This window comes from Aulonocara stuartgranti (assembly GCF_965226115.1).
Source record: "Aulonocara stuartgranti genome assembly, chromosome: 2".
Classification (NCBI taxonomy): Eukaryota; Metazoa; Chordata; class Actinopteri; order Cichliformes; family Cichlidae; genus Aulonocara; species Aulonocara stuartgranti.
This window is the reverse complement of record NC_138940.1, coordinates 5403480-5423781: the sequence shown is the minus strand read 5'-3', so window position 1 is coordinate 5423781 and position 20302 is coordinate 5403480. Positions and strand designations below refer to the sequence as shown.

At 38.6% G+C, this 20302-nt stretch overlaps 1 protein-coding gene across 1 annotated transcript; it reads left to right on the top strand.

The window, feature by feature from the left end:
* Positions 1-19765, top strand: gpm6aa (glycoprotein M6Aa). The gene is made up of 7 exons (XM_082510326.1): positions 1-378; positions 10364-10556; positions 10874-11030; positions 12027-12180; positions 15951-16027; positions 16692-16757; positions 17771-19765. Exons 1-7 carry the CDS (start codon positions 342-344, stop codon positions 17921-17923), a joined length of 837 nt encoding a protein of 278 aa, XP_082366452.1. The 5' UTR covers positions 1-341; the 3' UTR covers positions 17924-19765.
* The last annotated feature ends 537 nt before the right edge of the window (positions 19766-20302 follow it).

Below are 20302 nucleotides of genomic sequence, written 5' to 3'. Positions count from 1 at the left end.
GACCACCCTCAGCTCAAGCCAGCCCTGCTACTCCTCTCCTCCTCCTCCTCCTCCACCAGGGACCAAGGAGGCGTTCTGCACTTGCCACAGCGGTTTGCAATGGACAGTACCACAAAGGCTAAGTGATCCTTTGCATCGCCCAGTCACTTGACAGAAACCACACCTGACAGCCAATCTAAGTGTTCAGAGAGAGAGAGAGAGAAAGAGAGAGAGAGAAAGTGAGTATAGAGAAAGAAAGGGGAACTGATGTGTGGATTACTCCTTAAATAAATACGATCTTAAACCTACACAGGACATTTATTTACTAATCGATAGCTACTTAAAAAAGAAGAAAAAGCAAAATGGAAGAAGACATGGATGAGGGGCAGACCCAGAAAGGTAAGAAAGTAAATCTTTGCATGTTCTGATGAATTCATTTATGTATGTTTGCTTTTGTCAGTGTCAGTAGTGTCTTTGCAGAGACAACTGCACAAATGTAAGCCATACCCTCTTTGAATAAAAGAGCATCTGTTTGTGGGAATTCTTTTGTCCACTGAGTATCAGCACTCCACTGAAAAGTGCACGTCTGTATGTGCTGTCTGGGTAGTCACAGGGGTGTGAACTGCTACAGCAAGGGCTGGACTGCCTTTGTTTGCTTGATGTGTCTTTCATGCTTGTCGTGATGACAGAGAGAAACACGAAGAGCATGGAACCAAACTGAACTACCATTATTACTAGTCTTTAAACCAGCAGCTTTCAGGTTCTGTCCTTTGTGTCGGAAAAACCGAGGTGCTGTATGATGCAGCAGTGCTTTGCAATATTCACTGTGCATTTGTTGCAGGAGGAGTTTTTAGGGGTTCTTTTTTCATTCACTTAGGAGGGGCAGTGTATGCTTTGTGCAGAGCTGAATTGCTATTTATACTTCACACCTCCGCATCTTGTTTCTCTGCATGAATGATTCAGTATATGGTTGCAACAGTATAAAGCAAGTGTATTTTCTCATCAGTGGATTGGAAAAAGATATTTTTTGTTAAAGAATGACACAATACCAAAGGTAAAGAGGATGCTGTTCTCATGTAGAAAACACGTTTTTATTTCACCTCCCTTGCCTCCTTCTCTCTCAGATTTATTGTGTCAGGCATATGTTTGTGTTGCCTCCTGTCGCTCTTCCCTGCAACTTAGCACTACTTACAGGCACACACACGAACTGAAACAGTTGCCATGGCGCTGGCAAAGTCATTATCTACTCCCTCTTCACCCACTCCTGTTGATGACATTTCAGAAGCACAGGAATAGTTTGCTGTGTCTAAGAATGTGGGAGGAAGAGAGACAAGAAGAGGCGCATATGTAGAGTCAGAAATGATTGCAGCACAGAGTGAAAAAGAAAATGAGAAGCTTGGGAGAATATAGTGAGCTTAATCAAACTGCTTGACTAAGCAGCGTAGTAGGAGAAGTTCTAGAAAACCTATAGATTTTGATCAAACAACCTTTAGTGGCATCCCTATGGGCAATTTTTGGATGACAGTTCGATAATAAAGCCATCTGTCAGATCCATTAATTTGGGCAGAATATTAATGTAATTATTTAGCACGTATTCATATAAAGCAAGCTCTGCAAGCTCATTTTTCTTGAACAAAAGCTTATTAAAACCAAATTGACTGTTAATAACCTGTTACAGCAGAGGCTCTGCTTTGACATATGCAACCTGCTTCTCACACTAGGGTGCTTTTATGAATCACTGCCCATGTGTCAACACAAGCAAGCATTTGATTTCTCCCCTTGAACTTGAAAAAAAACTAAAATCATCACGTGAATATGAGGAAATAAGCCGTGTGTTGTTTTATACAGTAAACTAAAGGCTGAAGCTCTTGGAAAGTGACCAATACACACCAACCAGCTAACCAGCTAATGTTTGTTTTTAGCCCGACGCCTTCTATCATAAGTCCGCTCTAGACAACACTGAGAACTACTGAACTGGTTTCCACAGTAGTTAAGATTGCGCAGCTTCTCCAGCATATCATCAGGCAGTTTGGTTGTTGGAATAATTTCCATGTTGTACCTTCCAATGACAAAACTGAACAATTATTCTGTAGACCATGTGTAGCAGAAATCATAGAAATTTGTGCATAAAAAGACACTGCCTGGGATCCTGAGTGGCTCGATGTCGAAACATACAGCTTTTTTCGTAAATCATAGGCTATTATTATTTAACCATTAAAAAACAAATAACACAAGAAAATACACCCTGGTCCTGTTAGTTAGTATTGTGTTTGAAAGGTTATAGCTTAGACTTTCCTTTTGAATGAAAAATCAATAGTGTCACTATTTTAAGTATTTCAAGTCACGTTTATCACCATGCGCCAAGATGGTGGTTCTGGAGACCAAGTATTATGCAACGCAATTTACATATGTTGGTTACCTAAATTATTGTATCGTTTATTAAATTATTGATTTGACAGCCCCTCTATAGTTTGTGAAGACAAAAGATAATTGCAATGACTCCTCTGATGATGGTCATGTTTTCGCCCATGTCACTTTGATTTTTCTGGAGAAATATGTAATAGTTTGTAATAATCATTGATCAGTTTTGACCAAAAACTCACAATCTAACCTTAATTGCAAAAAGTGGGATAAATCATAGAAAAGATTAAATACATACAGTTTACACTGTTAAGGAAAACATAATAACTTGACAGGCCTCTGTCTACAGCAAGCTTCTACCCAATAAATGTGCAGAAATTGGTAAGACTGGACATCTAGAAACACCAACATTTTAAAAGCTTCTCATTTTGCGTAACGCTGATGTAGAAGCAGAGCCCCCACAGTTGGTGATGTGCATTTTATCATCGTTTACATATGTATATTAAAGCACAATTCTTTATCATTTTGCTGATGAAGACATCATCCAAGCTAGCAAACGGACTGTAGATAAATTGGTACTTCCAGCTCAAAGGGGTGCAGGTGTCACTGAGTGCACTCACAGCATCCTAATGCCCTTCTGTCTTCCTCTTCTGAGGTTGCAAATCTCAGATTATGAGTCAGATGCACCAGGTGGGCACTGTTCACTTCAGCTGCTAGCCAAATGTATGAGCGCACTCTATGTACCAAAGTGGCCATTAGCAGCAGGGAGCAGTCCAGCGCCCTTCTGTTGAAAAAGCAGGTTTAGACCAGTAGGAACACACGGCTAAATATGCTAAAAGTTCTGGAAATGACCATATGGTGGGCAATACTGTGGATAAATAAACCAAACATGATTCTGCAGGTCATTTACACTTGATGTACTAACTGTTGCTGAATGGAAAAACTGAGAAAGGCACACCTGTTAGCATTTCCTGAGCCAAGAATCTACTCTGCAAGGTAGCGTTTGTCCTTCTGTTTGATTAGCATGTGGTTGCATGTTGAGCATCTCATTTTTGTCCGTCTACAATCATGTCAGTAACATCGTGTGACTGTAATACACAATGGAAAAATTGTGTTGTAGTTTTAAAGGTTCACCGAGTTTCATGCACTTTGAATTTGCAGTTGACTTGATAAATGCCAAATCGGCATTAAGCTAAAGGCAAGGAGATGCTGCTTTGAACATAGTTGCTGTGGTCAGACAAATGGTTTTCCACTACATAAAAACCACATTTGTTTGGGTTTTCTTGTTTATTTTTACCAAATATGATAAGAAATAAATTATTTAGAAGATATTATTCACTTGCAGCACATTCATGAATATATTACTTCATGTATAAGTAGCAGCCTATCTAAGAGCTCCTATGTCCTCCTCTACTGCCCCTTATTGTTTTGAAGCCTGCCCCAGCCCAGGTCAAGAGAGTTCCACCAATTGTTCTAGTAATTATTTCTGGAGCAGCTAAAAACCTTATGTGGGGTCTCTTATTGTTTTGAGCAATGACACAATGGTATAGATATAGGCATAGGGAAAGAGGTGTTGAAAATTACTTGCATTGAGATTGATGATAAACACTAGCTCACTGTAATGATAATATCTTAAAATGATAATATGATATTGTTGTCACTCAACATGATTGTGTCTTGTGAGTTGTGTTAGCTTATGTAATTTAAATGTTACTTAAAATTTCAGTCATTCAGGGTAAAGTGTGTCGGGAAACTGTTATTGAGTAAAAATTGAAGTACTAATATGCAGTATGAAGTACTCCACTGTTGTTGGACTCTGCAGACATGCTCTCATTATGGTCTATTGTTTTGGAGCTGTGCTTCAAATCCCTGCATTCTTTGGTTTTGGCAAGGTTGGCAATCAGGAAAATTAAACTCATTCCACCCTGTGAAATGGAAATACCTGCATGGTTAAAATGCATAAACCTAAAGTCAAAAACCTTGTTTCTTTTGCTGTGTTTTTGACTTTTGCCCCCTAGTTCCTGGAGTGAACTTGGCTTAGACAAAAGACACGTCTACAGTCACGCAGTCCTGTTTAGACTCTTCCATCTTTCTGTGAAAAAGGAAGAGAGGAAATCAGTAGCTGAGCTTTCAGGCCTGGTGTGGAACAACCTTTTAGCCCTGAAGGGGTTTTATGTGTAATGTGTCTCGTTCACTATTGTCCCACTGAATTTGTTGACATACAGTAAGTGGGTCACGGCTCTCAAGTACCCGGTCTATTCTCAGATTTTGCGCTGTGGTTGTTATGGCAACCATGCTGGTTGATTAAACATGCGCAGAGGAGATGGGGGCACACAGGAGCTGAAAAAAAACCTGCTCACTGCAGGGGAAGGGGGGTGGGGTGCATTAAAGGAACAAGGAAAGCAACGAGACGCATGCACGCCCATTACACTCAGGCTGACACAGGCACACCATCCCCCCACTGAGATCTCGCTCTCTCTTCTCTCTCTGTCTGACCAGGCTCACCACCACCCCGTCCCCACACAAAACCCCTAATAAATGCTAGCTGTATGTGGGAAAATTGATCTCTCTTATTGGATCTCTCGTGTTAGAAATGAATGCACAGACACAGAATTAGATTGTCTTTCCTTTTTCTGTCATCGTCTTTAATGAATTTTGTTCATTTAATACTCTAATGCAGCATGCCATTTATTTTCTCAGATGCTAAAACTGCATCAAAAGCAAAGCCTCATATCTCTATATGACTTCAAAAGGAAGAAATCCTTTTTAATTAGGAATGAACCAACATAAGCAACCATCCATCTATCCATTAATTTTCTTCCACTCATCCAATTCAGGGTTGCATAAACACACATTTGAGTAAAAATCATCTTTGAAAGCAAGTATTTGGAATCTGCCCAATATTACTTTTATGTCTGATATTTCACTAGGTATGGAACTATTTTGGTTAAGAAATATTTGTGTCAATAGCGAAAAAATGTCTTAAAGGTAATCTAGCCTTAAATAGAAATTATTTTTCCAGTTTAACAGGACCACTACACGTCAAATACTGACCTATGGATGAACTAAGCAAATTTCATAATGTGGAAATGTCTGAGAAACATCACAACACTGTAATTCGCAGAATTCATCCAATTCATCATCCACCCCGTTACTCCATAAATTAACCCTGCACTGATCTGATATGGACAACATTATCTCATCCCTCATGCAAAAGTTGACTAGGTCAGAGAGAATGTGTGTATGTGTGTATCCCTTTTGCCTGTCAGCTATGGCACTGACAGATGGAGGAGAAGTGGGAGGTGGGAGAGGCCCTGGGAGGGGGTCATCCTTTCTCTTTGTATTAGGGAGACGCCTTCTGTTGATTGGGCCGCGGTGTTTGGGCTCTCACAGGCCTCAATTTCACCCCCTCCCTTTCCTCCCTTGAAAAAAACATGTGGCTTTGTTCTAGGAAAATAAAATATTTAAAACAGTGCCATCTTCTAAATCTGTCTCTTTGTTCAAAACTGAATAGCATTAATCCTGGTTTTGCTAGAGTTAAGATTTGCACCGATGAAATTTGTATTTAATCAACACGCTGAGGCAAGAAAATCCTTAAATGCTTTTTACTGATTGGAAAATAGGTTATTCTGAGTAAAAGATGTTTTGTAGACTAAGCTTACCTCAAACATTTGGGGGTGTACTCCAGTTCAAAATAAGGCAAAACAAAAACATCACATATATTCATTCAAGTACACAGATGGTCCTTGTCACTGCAATTCTAGTCCATTTTAAATCTGCTTGGTTGCACCAAACTTGACAGTCATTGTTTCCTATACGACACAGCCATTCAAACACCCATGACCCCTAAAGCAGGCCATCTTTTATTTTTATCACAGGTGATGTGGGGCTAAGCAGAAAGCATGAAAAATGAATGTGGGAGACTTGTGTGCCTCCGCACTGTGCCACTTCTAAATGATTGATCAAGCATCCTCTAACTCTTAGAATCGTCCGTTTGCCATTTTTCACCCACTCAGAGTCTCAAATTCATTTAGGATCAATGAAGGTTTACAGAGAGCAAATGATAGCATGCACTGGTATTTTTTAATGGGGTGAGGAAGACAGATAACATATGAGATCATAAACCCATTGCTGGTGATCTTTTATCACTGCAGTTTCAAAAACAGGAAGGAACATAGTAAATGTGAAGAAGGGCAGCTAGGCTAAGAAGACATTACGTTGTAAATTCAGCTGTTTCTACTCACGTGAGTACATTTTTTCTCTCAGACAAAGATGGAAGCCTTGTTAGTTTTTACGTTTTAACCTACATTTACAACTTTATCACTGAATCTGGTCCTTTTCTAACACACCTCTCTTTACTGGGTGTGATGAGTTTCCCTTCCACAGAATTAAGAGCAGACGATCAATAAAACATTAGTCTGTTACGTCCACTCGGTAATGCTTTTATCCTGCCTTCTAACTTCATCTTCAACTGTTTCCATGGAAACTCTTTAAGTCAAGTCACATATAGACAAATATTATCTGTGTTGTACTGTGTAGTTACATTTACAATACAATGTACAAACATACTAGTAGCCAATTCTGTTTACTGCTTGGTGGAAAAGTAGTCCGTGTAAATTTGCAGCTGCTTTATGCTGTGTGCAGAAAAGCAAGGAAATAAGCCTTGATTGAAGCCATCACTTAAATCATTGATATTACCGCTTGTCTCTCTTCATGTTAAATACAGGCTCCGCTCAATTACTGCACAAAATCAGCACCAGCATATCTCAAAGGCCGCTGCGTTCCTGTGTTTAAGATTCAAAATGCAAGAGAAAATGTTTTATATCTATTCTATCTATTTCTGATGGCTGAAAAAACTTATTTTTCCATACAAGCGACATAGTTTGGAAATAAATAAAAAATTAACTGGGAACATTGCAGTAATTTGTATCCCATCAGTACTACATACAAATCCACGTGTTTGTAGTACTTGACTCAACAGTTGACTCTTACTCTGGCTCATAAATGGGCACTGTGGCCAAGAGGATAAGTGTTTCTGAACTCTCTGCCTCACTCTCATCTTGTCAGTAATCACAGCTACATCAATAAATTCTGTCAGTGCCTGTTTCCTGAAGTGATAAGGCAACTCAACATAATGAATCTGGGGTAAGAGGTAGTGACAGACAGACAGAGGGTACTCAAGCAAAGAACAAAAATAGCTACATTCACGAGACCTTGGGAAATGAATGAGTGAATCTGATAAAGTCCAGTTTATGTAACAGATCCTTGATTTCTAAGGCATTCCAGACATTATACTGCAAAGTTATCAGGATTGTGTGTTAACGTGTATTTGGTTGGTCTCAGAACCTTGGCACTGGTGCATCTGGAGACCTTTTCATGCATAAGTTGCCAGAAAAAGACAAGCTGACACCTTTAAATAATGATAACAGAAAAATTTGCTATCCAAAATATTGTAGCTGCAGAATGGAATCGTGTTAAAAACACATGCTTACACATAACTTTGCATAGTTTTATGCAAAACTAACCACACTCTTACTGCTTCCATAGGAATTAAATGTGGCGTGATTGGAAGGGTTGCATTTGAACAAACCTCAGGACTTCTGGAAAGTACTTTGCACAGTCAAAACCAAAGTGGAGATGTTTGACTATCGTCACATTTGGCAAAAATCAATCGCACCATCAGCACAAGCAACTGTCAAACACAGTTCCTGTGGATCTTGCAGTTACTAAGTTGATCGTGACCTTGAACTCGTGGACTTGTGAAAAGAATCAAAGTGTCGCATCAGCTGAGTCAAAGTCAACTGATTGAAATTCTGTGGTGGGAAGAGTGCTGAGAATATACAAATGCCCACAAACCTCAATGAACTAAGGCAATTTTGCAACATGAACTTTGGACTTTGTTCCAATGTTCCTCCACAACAATGTCACAAACTGATAAAGCCCTGCAGAAAAGAATTACAAACTGATTCTACAAACTGTTGACTCATAGGGTGTACTTAGTTTTCCACAGGACTGAATTGAGTTCTTTAAAACTGTGCTTTTTTCATTATTGTATTAGGATGCAGGTTTCCAAATAAAAACAGCTCTACTCAAAGTGAGACTATACAAAGTGATTTATATAAATTCATTTTTGATTACAATGACTAAACCAACACCTCCACTATGGGAGCTTCCCTCAAAGTATTCCTGAAATGAACTAAAACGGCAGAATTTAAGCAGCATCTGTTTAAGGCTTGGATCCAGAGGGAGTCCAGGCCATTTAAATCTACTGCAGGTTCTCAGAGTCACATGACAGAAGGTGTGAATTAGCATGAAAACACCTAGGAGTGCATGTCACGTGGCATTGTAAGTACCTGATAGTTACCAAGAGGCACTAAAGGTGAAGTATTCCCTGAATTTGATGTCTCTTCCTAGGTGAATCAGTGGGAATGTTGGAGAATTACTAAGGCAGTGATGATAAAGGCAGACAAATGGCACTGCAGTCCCTCTATTCAATGGGGGAATCACCAGTTTGAGATATAATACATACTATAATCTTTCCTCTAAACAACAAAAGGCTTGGAAGACAATATATATGTGTACCTCATCTTTAAAGCTTAGATCTAAGCATACACTGTATGAGCTGAGAATACTTAAACAGAGACTAAAATCAGAAGCTTATTAACAGGCACAGCAGAGTTGTTTGGACTGTGTAGTGTGACGTGTGAAAAGCTGCATGGATTGTTTTAGGATACAACATTCAGCAAACACGGATATGGACAGAAACATGTTTAAAATATAGCACATAAGCTGAATAGACATTCCACAGTCTAGCAGTGGATAACATCAGTAAGGAGGTAGATAATCTAGGAAACCCTGGGTGAAGGTTGTAACTGCACCAAGCGTTTGAGTGCTCAGCACAGCCCAGCGGGCGGACCAGCTACTTGGTATTCCACTCATGTCTGGATCAGAGTCACACGAAGAGAGTTGAGGAGGAGGAATATTGGGCTGACTGCTGCTTTGAAACAAAAGTGAAGATGACTAGACAACCTTTAAAAGAATGGAGCTGAAAACATCCTGAAATCTTATCATCTTTGCAACTGACAACAGAGTCACTGCATCTCTTCTGAATGAGCACAGCAAAATGCAGATGAATTTAATCATGGGCCATGATCATCTTACATCTGATCAAGAGTAACGCCGTGCTGGTCATAAAAGCACATATACCACATTTGTATACTGACTTCAACTTTAATCATTTAGGATACTTATGAAGCAGCTCTCCGATTTTAATACAGGTCTAGCTGTTTCAGACTAGTCTGGCTTTGTGAAAAATGTATCTGTCTGGATAATATACAGCAAAACACTGCAATACTGGATTTGTTTCGCACTTACACAGGAAATACCTCTGTACCTCTGTTGTAGTTACTGGGAAATGACTGACTCAGTAGCACAAAACACACACACGAGATGGAGACTCATAAATCAAAGCAATTCATAAAGGCAAACCTGGGTACAATATTTACAGACGTGGCTTCTTTGTGAGCAGTCTGTGTCACAGGAGATTGAAGATGAACCTGAGCAGTGATTTGTCACCTTAAGAACCCCCTGGCACAGGAAGCTGAGGAAAGTAGAATGGGGTTAAAGGTCATAGTTACTATGTGAAACTAAGGCTGAGTTTATATTGCTGAATAAAATGTCAGCATTATCCGTAGGGCTATAGAGCTGACAGAACGAATAACACAGTTGTTTGAAAGGGTTTTGTTGTTGTTTTTTTAACATAAGGGAAAGGAGTACTGCAGTCAAACTAGCTTGCAGTGTTACATGCATAGCTGCCTCCCAGCTGGTTTAATTGCTGGAAAATATTAAATGGAAATGGAAATACAGTGCATGCAGATGCATTTGCTCAATGCTAATGTATTGATAAATTATTTAAAATGCAGCAAATGCAGCAAAAACGTCTCTGTTACTTTGTGCCACGTCTGGTGTTTTTTCTCTCAGAATTTTAACAGTCTTTGTTGGCTAATCTCGTTCTCCGCTTTAGGATGCCTTGAATGCTGCATCAAATGCCTGGGTGGGATTCCATACCCATCCCTCATAGCCACCATCTTGCTGTATGCTGGTGTGGCCCTCTTCTGTGGCTGTGGACATGAAGCCCTGACTGGCACTGTCACCATCCTCCAGGACTACTTTGAGGTTGTGAGGAGCCCTGTGGATTCACTGGATGTCTTTACAATGTAAGTAACAAAGATTCTAAACAGCCCTGCTGATCAGCAAGAAAACATAGTTTGCATACTTCCACAGTATAAAATACACAATTATATGTGCTTTGACACATCCCAGAGATCCACCGCACAATCACAACAAGCGTAGCCAATTTAAGACAGATATGTTGATTACTTCTGTTTAACAGGCAAATGTCATGACCTGCAATTATCTATATAATTTTCCTGTGAGTATTTTTGTATGAAAATTCTTGCTAACATCTTAAAAAGAAAGGGTAACTTCTTATTTTTATAAACTGCATTTCTGTTGTTCTGTATTCCTTCTCCAGGATTGACATTATTAAGTATGTGATTTACGGCATTGCATCGGCTTTCTTCGTCTATGGCATCCTGCTAATGGTGGAGGGATTCTTCACAAGTGGTGCTATTAAAGATCTGTACGGGGACTTCAAGATCACAACATGTGGACGTTGTGTCAGTGCCTGGGTAGGGCTACTATTTTACTTCATACTAACTATAAAATGTATGTCTATTACTCTATATAAGCTTTTGCTCTTGTCGGGAATCACCTAGTAAATGTCAGGTCATTTCCCAGGAACTTTCCCTTGAAGGCTGAGTAGATTTCAATAGCTGACATTTTTTTTTGTGGCCAATGTGACACTACTCGTGCTCTCCCAAGCTCTATATGTAATAGATTCTTTTTTAGAGTTGACCCCTGTATTTGGTGAGGTTTCACTATTTTGAAAAGGCTGAAAAGGGTCAGCCACAATAGAGCCTTTACGAGTACTATAACTCAACTATCTTTATTTTCTCCTATAAAAGAAAGTATAAATAGCACTGCATTTTTCCCCAAGGAAAGAAGACATTGAAGGGAGATATACAAACCTAATGTAATCTGGGGTCATTCACATGTCTGCTCATCTCTTCTGTTTGATATATAGTACTTTCTCATAATCAATATATCAAAATCTTAGATTTCCCAAGTTCCTCTGCTAAAGAAATCTGTCTACACAGAGGAAAGTTGATCTTATCACCTTTTCTTTAGCTTCTCTTGAAGCTGTTTTTATTTAACAGGAAGAATCGAAAATGATAATGATTTGTTCTTTTAACTAACTTTTCTTGACAAGCTAATATCCTATGTAGTACTTACAGTACTCAACCAGCAAAGGACATTATAAGGTTTATTTCTGATCAGTGTTCAATATGGTAATACTGCTGAAACAAGAACAAAACAAATTATTAGCACACATCCAGAACATACAAAAGAGCATGCAGCAATCCTATAAAATAACTTGGAGGATATAAAAATATTAACTACAACAAAAACTAATCTCAGAAGACCTTGCCGTCAACATCTAGACATAGACGAGTCAACGTCTAAATGATCAGTTTTACACCAGCCACAGTGCCTTGGAAGGTGTTAATATTACAAATAAATACGGTTCCACTTCAGTAATCCATCTGTACTGTTTCCCCTTTCAGTTCATCATGCTGACATACATCTTCATGCTGGCTTGGCTTGGAGTGACTGCATTTACCTCCATTCCAGTTTTCATATATTTCAACATCTGGAATATTTGCCAAAATACTACTGTCCTGGAGGGAGCCACCCTATGCCTTGACCCACGCCAGTATGGTAAGCATGAATATTCTCCAGTCCGTCCGTCCACCCCTTTTGAAATAACTCGGTGACAGAAATTTATGCTGTATTTAAATTGCTACTTCTTTTTTACTTTTTAGAACAACTACCTGTACTGTAGCCTCCATATAGTTTTCTTTTAAATGGATTAATCATCACTTTAGGATATGGCTAAATAATAAAAATTATATTATTTTTTTTAAGTATAGCACAATGAGACTGTATGGAAATGATAAACACCATATAAAAATTCACACTAGATGTGAAAATTTGGCATAAAGAACATAAAAACACGGATACATCTTGCCTTGGGTCACATTAAACCACCGCCTGTGGCTGATTATCTACTTGGATTTCTCCACACAGCTGTTTCTAGGGTTTACAGAGAATGGTTTAAAAAAGTGGAAATATACAGTGAGAGGCAGTTCTCTGAGTGAAAATGCCTTGGTGATGCCAGAGGTGAGATGAAAATAGCCAGACTGATTAAAGCTACTACGAAGGCAACAGTAACTCAAATAACCATTTGTAACAACCAAGGTATGCAGAAGAGCAACTCTGAACACACATCACATCAAACCTTGAACCAGATAGGCTGCAGAAGCAGAAGACCACACTGACTGCTCCTCCTGTCAGTGAAAAACAGGAAGCTGAGGGTGCAATAAGTTCAGAAAAATAGCCAACAAAAGCTTGGAAAATATTGCGTGGTCTGATGAGTCTTGATGTTTGCATTTCTGCATCCTCACATTTGTGAAAGAATGGGGTGCTCTCAGGAGCTCAGTCAATTCCAGTTTGGTATCATGATAGGATGCCACCTGTGCAACAAGTCCAGTCGGGAAATTTCCTCACTACTAAATATTCCACAGTCAACTGTTAGTGGTAGTGCAACAAAGTGGAAGAGTTTGGGAACAAGAGCAAATTAGCCACAGCCACATGAAAAATCACAGAGCAGTGGCTTGTGACGCACATAGTGCACAGTGCTCACCAATTTTCTGCAGAACCAATTGTTACAGACCTCCAAACTTCATGTGGACTTCAGATTAATGCAAAAACAGTGGGCAGAGAGCCTTCTGGAATATATTTCTATGGGCGAGCAGCTGGATCCAAGCCTTAAATCGCCAAACCCAATGTAAAGCACAGTATGCAGTGGTGTAAAGCACACTGCCACTGTACTCCACTGAGTGGAGCCATGTTCTCTGGAGTGATAAATCAAATTTCCATCTTGCAATCTGCTGGATGAGTCTGGGTGGTAGCCAAGAGAACAGTACTTATATGATGGCATTGTGCTGTATAAAGTTGTTGGAGGGGGGGTTATGGTGTAGGGTTGTTTTTCAGGAGTTGGACCCAGCTCCTTAGTTCCAGTGAAAAGAACTCTTAGGGCTTTAGCATACCATATAATTTTTGACAATTTCATGCTCCCAACTTTGTGGGAACAGTTTTGGGATGGCATGTGCAGAACATTACTTTATGACTGTGCATCATTTTGAGGAACGCCAATAAAGACATGGATAGGCAAGTTTGGTGTGGAAGAAGTTGACTGTCCCCTAGTCCTGACCTTACAGACAGAACACCTTTGGGATGAATAAGAGCGGAGATTATGAGCCAGGCTTTCTCATCCAGCATCAGTCAATGGTCAATGGTAACTTTATTGTCCCTGATGGGAAATTGATTCGCAGTATGTCAAAACAAACAACAAACATACAACCAACACATTACGTACACTCATTAAAAAATACTATAATATAATATAAGCCTGATAAAACAACCTAGATTTTCCATCGAAAAAAATGCAATGTGCAATGGCAACAACACTTACAATTTAGTGTTGTTAATTAAGATAATAGCACTAGGTACAAACGACAATTTGTGTCGCTTTGTCTTCACTGCAGTCATTTTATAACGACGACCTGATGGAAGCAGTTGAAAATTGTTAAAGAGAGGATGATCTGAACACAACAGGACAGAAGTTGCCTTCCTCAGCACCTGCCTGTTATAAAAGTCCACAAGCTGGACCTGAGACCTCCCTGAAATCTTGCCCGCCACTTTAACCAGATTGTTAAGTCTGGTCTTATTATCCATGGACATACTACCGTACCAAGAAATGATACAGAAAGTTAAAACAGATTCAATAAAACTTTTATAAAAGAGAGACATCATTTCAGATGAAACATTAAAACCTCTCAACCTCCTTAAAAAGTACAGTCTTTGTTGGGCCTTTTTCACTGTAGCAGCAAGATGTGACTCAAAGGACAGGGTCTTATCAAGAACAACCCCCAAGTACTTGTAACTATCCACCATTTCAATGGCTGCACCATTTACCACTGTAAGCGCAGGATGAGGGGATGACTTCCTGAAATCAATAACCATGTCCTTGGTTTTCAAGGTGTTAATCATTAAGAAGGACTGATCACACCATGAAACAAACTCATCCACAACAGGCCCATGGGAATCCTCTTCACCATGAAGGAGGCTTACAATGACTGTGTCATCTGCGTATTTGATGAAATGCCTATTGGCCTGTGTGCTGCGACAGTCATTAGTGTACAAAATATACAAAAGAGGAGAGAGACAACAACCTTGTGGTGAGCCAGTGGAAGAGTTCAGCTGTTTGGAAAAACAGCCGTTTATTCTCACACACTGTGATCTATCAGTTAAGAAGTCCAGTGGTTGACCTTACAAATGCGCTTCTGGAAGGATGGTCAAAAATTCCTATAAATACACTCCTAAGCCTTGTAGAAAGCCTCCCCAGAAGATTTTAAGCTGTTATAGATGCGGAGGGTAGGCCAGCATTATAATAACCCATATGAATTAAGAATGGAATTTCATTTTAGGAATATAATTTATTTTAATGTAACTATGGATCAAAATTACTGAGGGACATTTACAGTACCTTGCTGAATCTGCACTAGAAAAAATTACAGCAGTTCTGAAGGCAAAATGGGCTAGGGCTGTGCGATATGACCAAAATCTCATATCCCGATATAATAATTATATCGTCCGATAACGATATAAATCACAAAAATGTAACATTTTCTGTAAATTCTGTGAATCTCGGGCAGCTCGACTTGTGTGAAGTGTTTCCAGCTGGGCGTCGTGTACCTGGAGTCAAGTGTTTTAACTGATGCATGAAACGATACATTTTTAGACATAAGTTGTAACGGCCGCTGTTTTCTTTGTGAGTATTTATTACACGGCGTGCTGCAGGGAAAAGCCTGTTCTAACGTTTGAGTCTAAGGTTTATTTTTTAGCACCTGGCAGCTTTTTTTTGCTTCTCATCCATAAACAATATGCATACTCTTTCACGTAATTCAGTTTATTTTGAAAAGTCTCAACAGGATCTTGAGCTTTATTGTGAAAGGTTTATGTGGAAAATAAACAAGCGGACACGCTACTGTCATTGTTGCCTAATGACAACGCATAAAACAGTAGCTTGTCCATCTGTAGTGTGGTTATATACAATATAAGAGAAAGAGAGAACTTTAAGAAATGAATATAGCCACTACAGTGACCATCAAAACGATGAAAAAGTATTGCTGTAAACAGTTTATTTTGCGACACCACAAAACAAACGATAACGTAAAATGAAACGATAGACGTTTTTATATCGTCATCCGATATATATCGTTATATGAACAGCCTTAAAATGGGCTCCATTCGACAGTAGCAAGGTGCGACTAATGAAGTGACAGGTGAGTGTATATGTCACCTGTGGGACTATGTGAACAGAAAAAAATGTAATATAATACTCTGATACATGTATGTAATTTCAGGTATTGTGCCAATTGCGGAGGCCAGAACTATGTGCACTGGATCTGAGAAGTTCTACAGGATGTGTGAATCCAATGAGGTAAGGTAACTTTTGAGTACTGAATAATGTCTAATGTTGTCATGCTGTAAAATGAATTACACATGGGTTTCAAACATAAGACAAATCATTACTTAATATAGTGAAGACATCACTGTGAATAGCTTTTCCAACAGTGGCATTCCTTGCAGGTATTCTTCTAAATGTTACTTTTAAATGAAAAATAATTAACAGAACCTGCATCAACTGCAAAAAAACACCAGTTAGTCCTCATTACAGCAATAATATTGTCAGATTTGTCAGATTCACACATTCTACACCACAAAGGCAAAAGAATACAGTGCACCTATACTACGGAGCAGGAAAATCAAAAACTGACAGTATGACAGCATGCCTGAACTGACAGCATTGCAAGGTATGAACGCCATTCAAATTATTTGACTTAATAGTCAAAGTTTGACAGAAAACTCAGACTATGACCCCAAACTCACATGTTAGACAGTTGACAAAAGTATTTTTTAACACTGAAATTGCAATTTTTCTGATGAGAAACTTGAGCATTTACATACTGATGGTAAATGTGTCACAGATATCAAATGTGAATTTATGGATTTTATTCTAAGAATAGAGTCAATGGATTTTGATTGCCAAATATATCTGCTAACCCCTGAGGATTAATATGTCCTGCGGTTTGTTTTTGATCCAGCTGGACATGACATTCCACCTGTTCATCTGCGCCCTTGCTGGAGCAGGAGCTGCTGTTATTGCTATGGTAAGCCACCGATAAGAAAATGAAAACAAACTGAAACCGGTTTAAGTTTTATTTATTCATTTATTTTAAGTAATGCAGTATTTTTTTCATGAAGATCAGATTAAGCTTTGCTGCTGTTGCAGCAAACACTGTGCAGTGGTAAGACAATTTTTGAAAATGAAGGCAGGTGAGAAGAAATGCTGTAGCAGGATCAGTAGCTTCTGTTATATTTACCTGTGAGAGAATAGCTGTAGATAGGAGAGAAGGCATTTTGGCGCAGTGAAAAAGACAGTTTGTCTCCCTCCCTCTTTCGGAGGAGCCAGGCATGTCATGCCGTTGTCATGGAAACAGGGAGAAGAAAGGCTCTGAGATTGTTGCAAACATCACTCAGTAATCAGCAATTTGCAAGGAGCCATTTTCTGAGAAACAGAAAGTGTTTGCTACTCGAGATGATGATGCAAATTGTGGGCTGAACTAGTTTACTCACATCGCAGTTTTTTTGCTGTGATTAATCCCTCCAAACTTAGCTGGAAAACAACAGAAGCACTGGTGCACCTCAATACTGAAGTAAAAAAATCACATAAATTAATGAATAATGTTCATAAGAAATAGAAAAACAACACGTGCAATAACAACATGAACAATAATAATAACAATTATTATTATTAGTAGTAGTAGTATAGCTTCTGTATTTTAATCTCAGTCAAATGGTCCTACTGCATATTTGCAAAGCAAATATAAAACTGTCAGTCCCTGTGAAAAGAAAAGCTGTGTAACAGTCTCAGTCATTAAACCACAATACATTCATTATAACCACTGCTGCCATGGTAACACAAGTCCAACACTACAGTTAGAATTATGCTGCCACCTGCTGGACGATTGTTGTCCTTAATCCAAGGGTTCAGATCAGCTTTTAAAGTCTATTCAGTATTAAAAATGAATACATTTAAGAAATCAATAATGATAATGCCTAGATTATGAAATACAGCCCATCGTGTGTGATTTGCTAAATGGGAATGATAATTTTCTTACAGATCCACTACTTGATGGTGCTATCTGCCAACTGGGCCTACGTGAAGGACGCCTGCCGGATGCAGAAGTATGAAGACATCAAGTCAAAGGAGGAGCAGGAGCTTCACGACATCCATTCCACTCGCTCCAAGGAGCGTCTCAACGCCTACACATAAAAACCAGCGTGAGGCCTGGCCCTGCCACTCCGGCCTCTCTCACTCTCTCTCTCTTCTTGCTTTCTATCTGTCTCTCTCTACCATCCCCTCCCGAGGGGGGGCGGATGGCGCCTAGGGCCCTCGCCACTGCTGATGTCACTGGTGCGTCATATGACAAATGTGGTCTCGGGGTGGGGGAACGTCACATAAACCTCCCCAGTCACAAACAGCATTTCAGATGAAAAAAAAAAAGCCCCTTTACCTCTCTCATGGATGGTGTTATCATTTTGGCAGTTGTGTTATTGAACAAGTTGAATAAGAGTTATTTAGTGCTGACAGTAGTTTTTGTGTAGTTTTTAGAGTCAGAAGTAGCAGTAGTATTTATGTTTTTTTTTAATAGTGTACAATTGTTTTACTTTTCTTAAACTTTATTTTATACCAAGTGTCATTTTGCTTTCATGGATAATTTATTTTATAATGATTTCCTGAGGGGGTCAACAGGGGCTTCAAAGGGTTTTCAAGCACATTTCTCATGTCGTGTGTCTGAAGATTTCATGTTCAAGAACTGTGTACTGTATGTGAGTGGATGGTTAGTTTTAAAAATATTTTAAATTTCACAATACAACTATGAAGCATTGTAAGCCTTTGCCATACCAGTATTCCCAGGGATTAAAACCACTTTCACATGAAAGCAATTTAATCTGTTTTTCTATGTGAAACATAATTTTAAAAAAAATAGCAAGACAACGCAAAAATACCAAATCAGAGTAAAATAATATTTGCTAGATGTGCCAAGCCTGTTAAACAGGAAATACTGACTTTGATAGATAGGATTAGTGAATTGAAGATAAATTGTGGGTTATTTTATGATATATTTGCCATTTAGATATATTTTCGGACTCGCACAAATGCACATGCAAACATGCTTTCATATTCTCTTTTTTAATTTCTAAAGTTGAACTTTATAAATACTAATCTCCTGCTTTGCAGTACTCTGCACTGTATATACTGATACATATACTGATAAGTATACCTATATGTTAAGCACTGACATTTAAAGACATCTCTTGTGACAGTAAGAAGAAATCAGTCCTACCTGCATCTATCAGCCCCAACCTGAAAAGAAGTTGTCTGTGTAATGGCACTCCTTGGTGGAATTTTCAGATGTGAGAAAAGTGTGCGTCACCGTAATTTTGTTCATTACAGTAACTGTAACTTGCCTATAAATCCACATACAGAGGTGGCCTGTCAGTTCATTGCCTGGCGATTTTTTTCTTTCTGTCAGTATTTCTCAAAGCTAGTTTCATGCACTTCTTTGACCATTTCTGTGCTCTCTCTAGATGTAAGCGCATTGATGTTCAACTCAAAGTTGGATAACTGTACTGTTAGTAAAGACTGTGAATTTAGATGTTTCTCGTGGCATGGACATGCATCAATATAGTCTTTTTGACTCATAAGTTACTTTATTTCACCTCTTTATTTTTACACTATTGACTGTCTTGCTGGATAAACCTTTTGTTTATATGTGCAGTACTAAACCTCCCACGCTTACTGCGTTATGCTCCTAATATTAGCGACTGTAGTCTTTGAGTTGTGTCTATTTAGTTTGTGATGAGGTTTAAACCATGTCTTAAAGCTAATACTTGTACCAACATTGCATACTCTGTAATGATCTGAAAAAACGCTTTCAGCTTTCTCCTCGTATTAGTCTTTTGTACTTTCACTACAGATGCTTAGTAGCAGGCTTTAAATCTAATCTGTTTTGTATATTCATGTGCCAACAGCTTGAAGTGGCTTATTTGACCTGTATGATCAAATTTGCTTGCATAAATAAAATTCACTTGTGTACTTGTTAATAAATACCATTGGTTTCTTGTGTCCAGTTTGTTTTGATATGAACCAACTATACAGGTAGTAGCACAGGATTTTAAAGAGTTACAATATGAGACAAAAATATAAACTCTTAGCTTTACAGTGAATCTGTAAGTGCAGCCAAGAGGATTCATTTATAGACAGATTAACTAAAATGATCAAAGAGTAAAGAACACTAATAAAGGTAAGAAGAAAATCAACTCAGCAATTACATTATACCACTAGATGTCATGCTTTATTCTTAATCACTTCAAATAAAAAATGAATAACAACCTAAACGGATTGTTAAGCTACTAAACACTGACCATGGAATCATACTAGCATAAAAAAGACACCTAACTCAGAGGATGTACTGGTGTTTTGTTTACACATAACAGACAATGTAGGAAAGAACTAATTTTAAATTGAATCTTTAAACACTTGGTTACTAGCAGAAACATAATTTGTTTCATTTCTTTAGGTTAATCTACAAAAATACCAAAGACAACAAAGTTTGACAAGTGTAAAATTGTATTTTTGCACTGACAA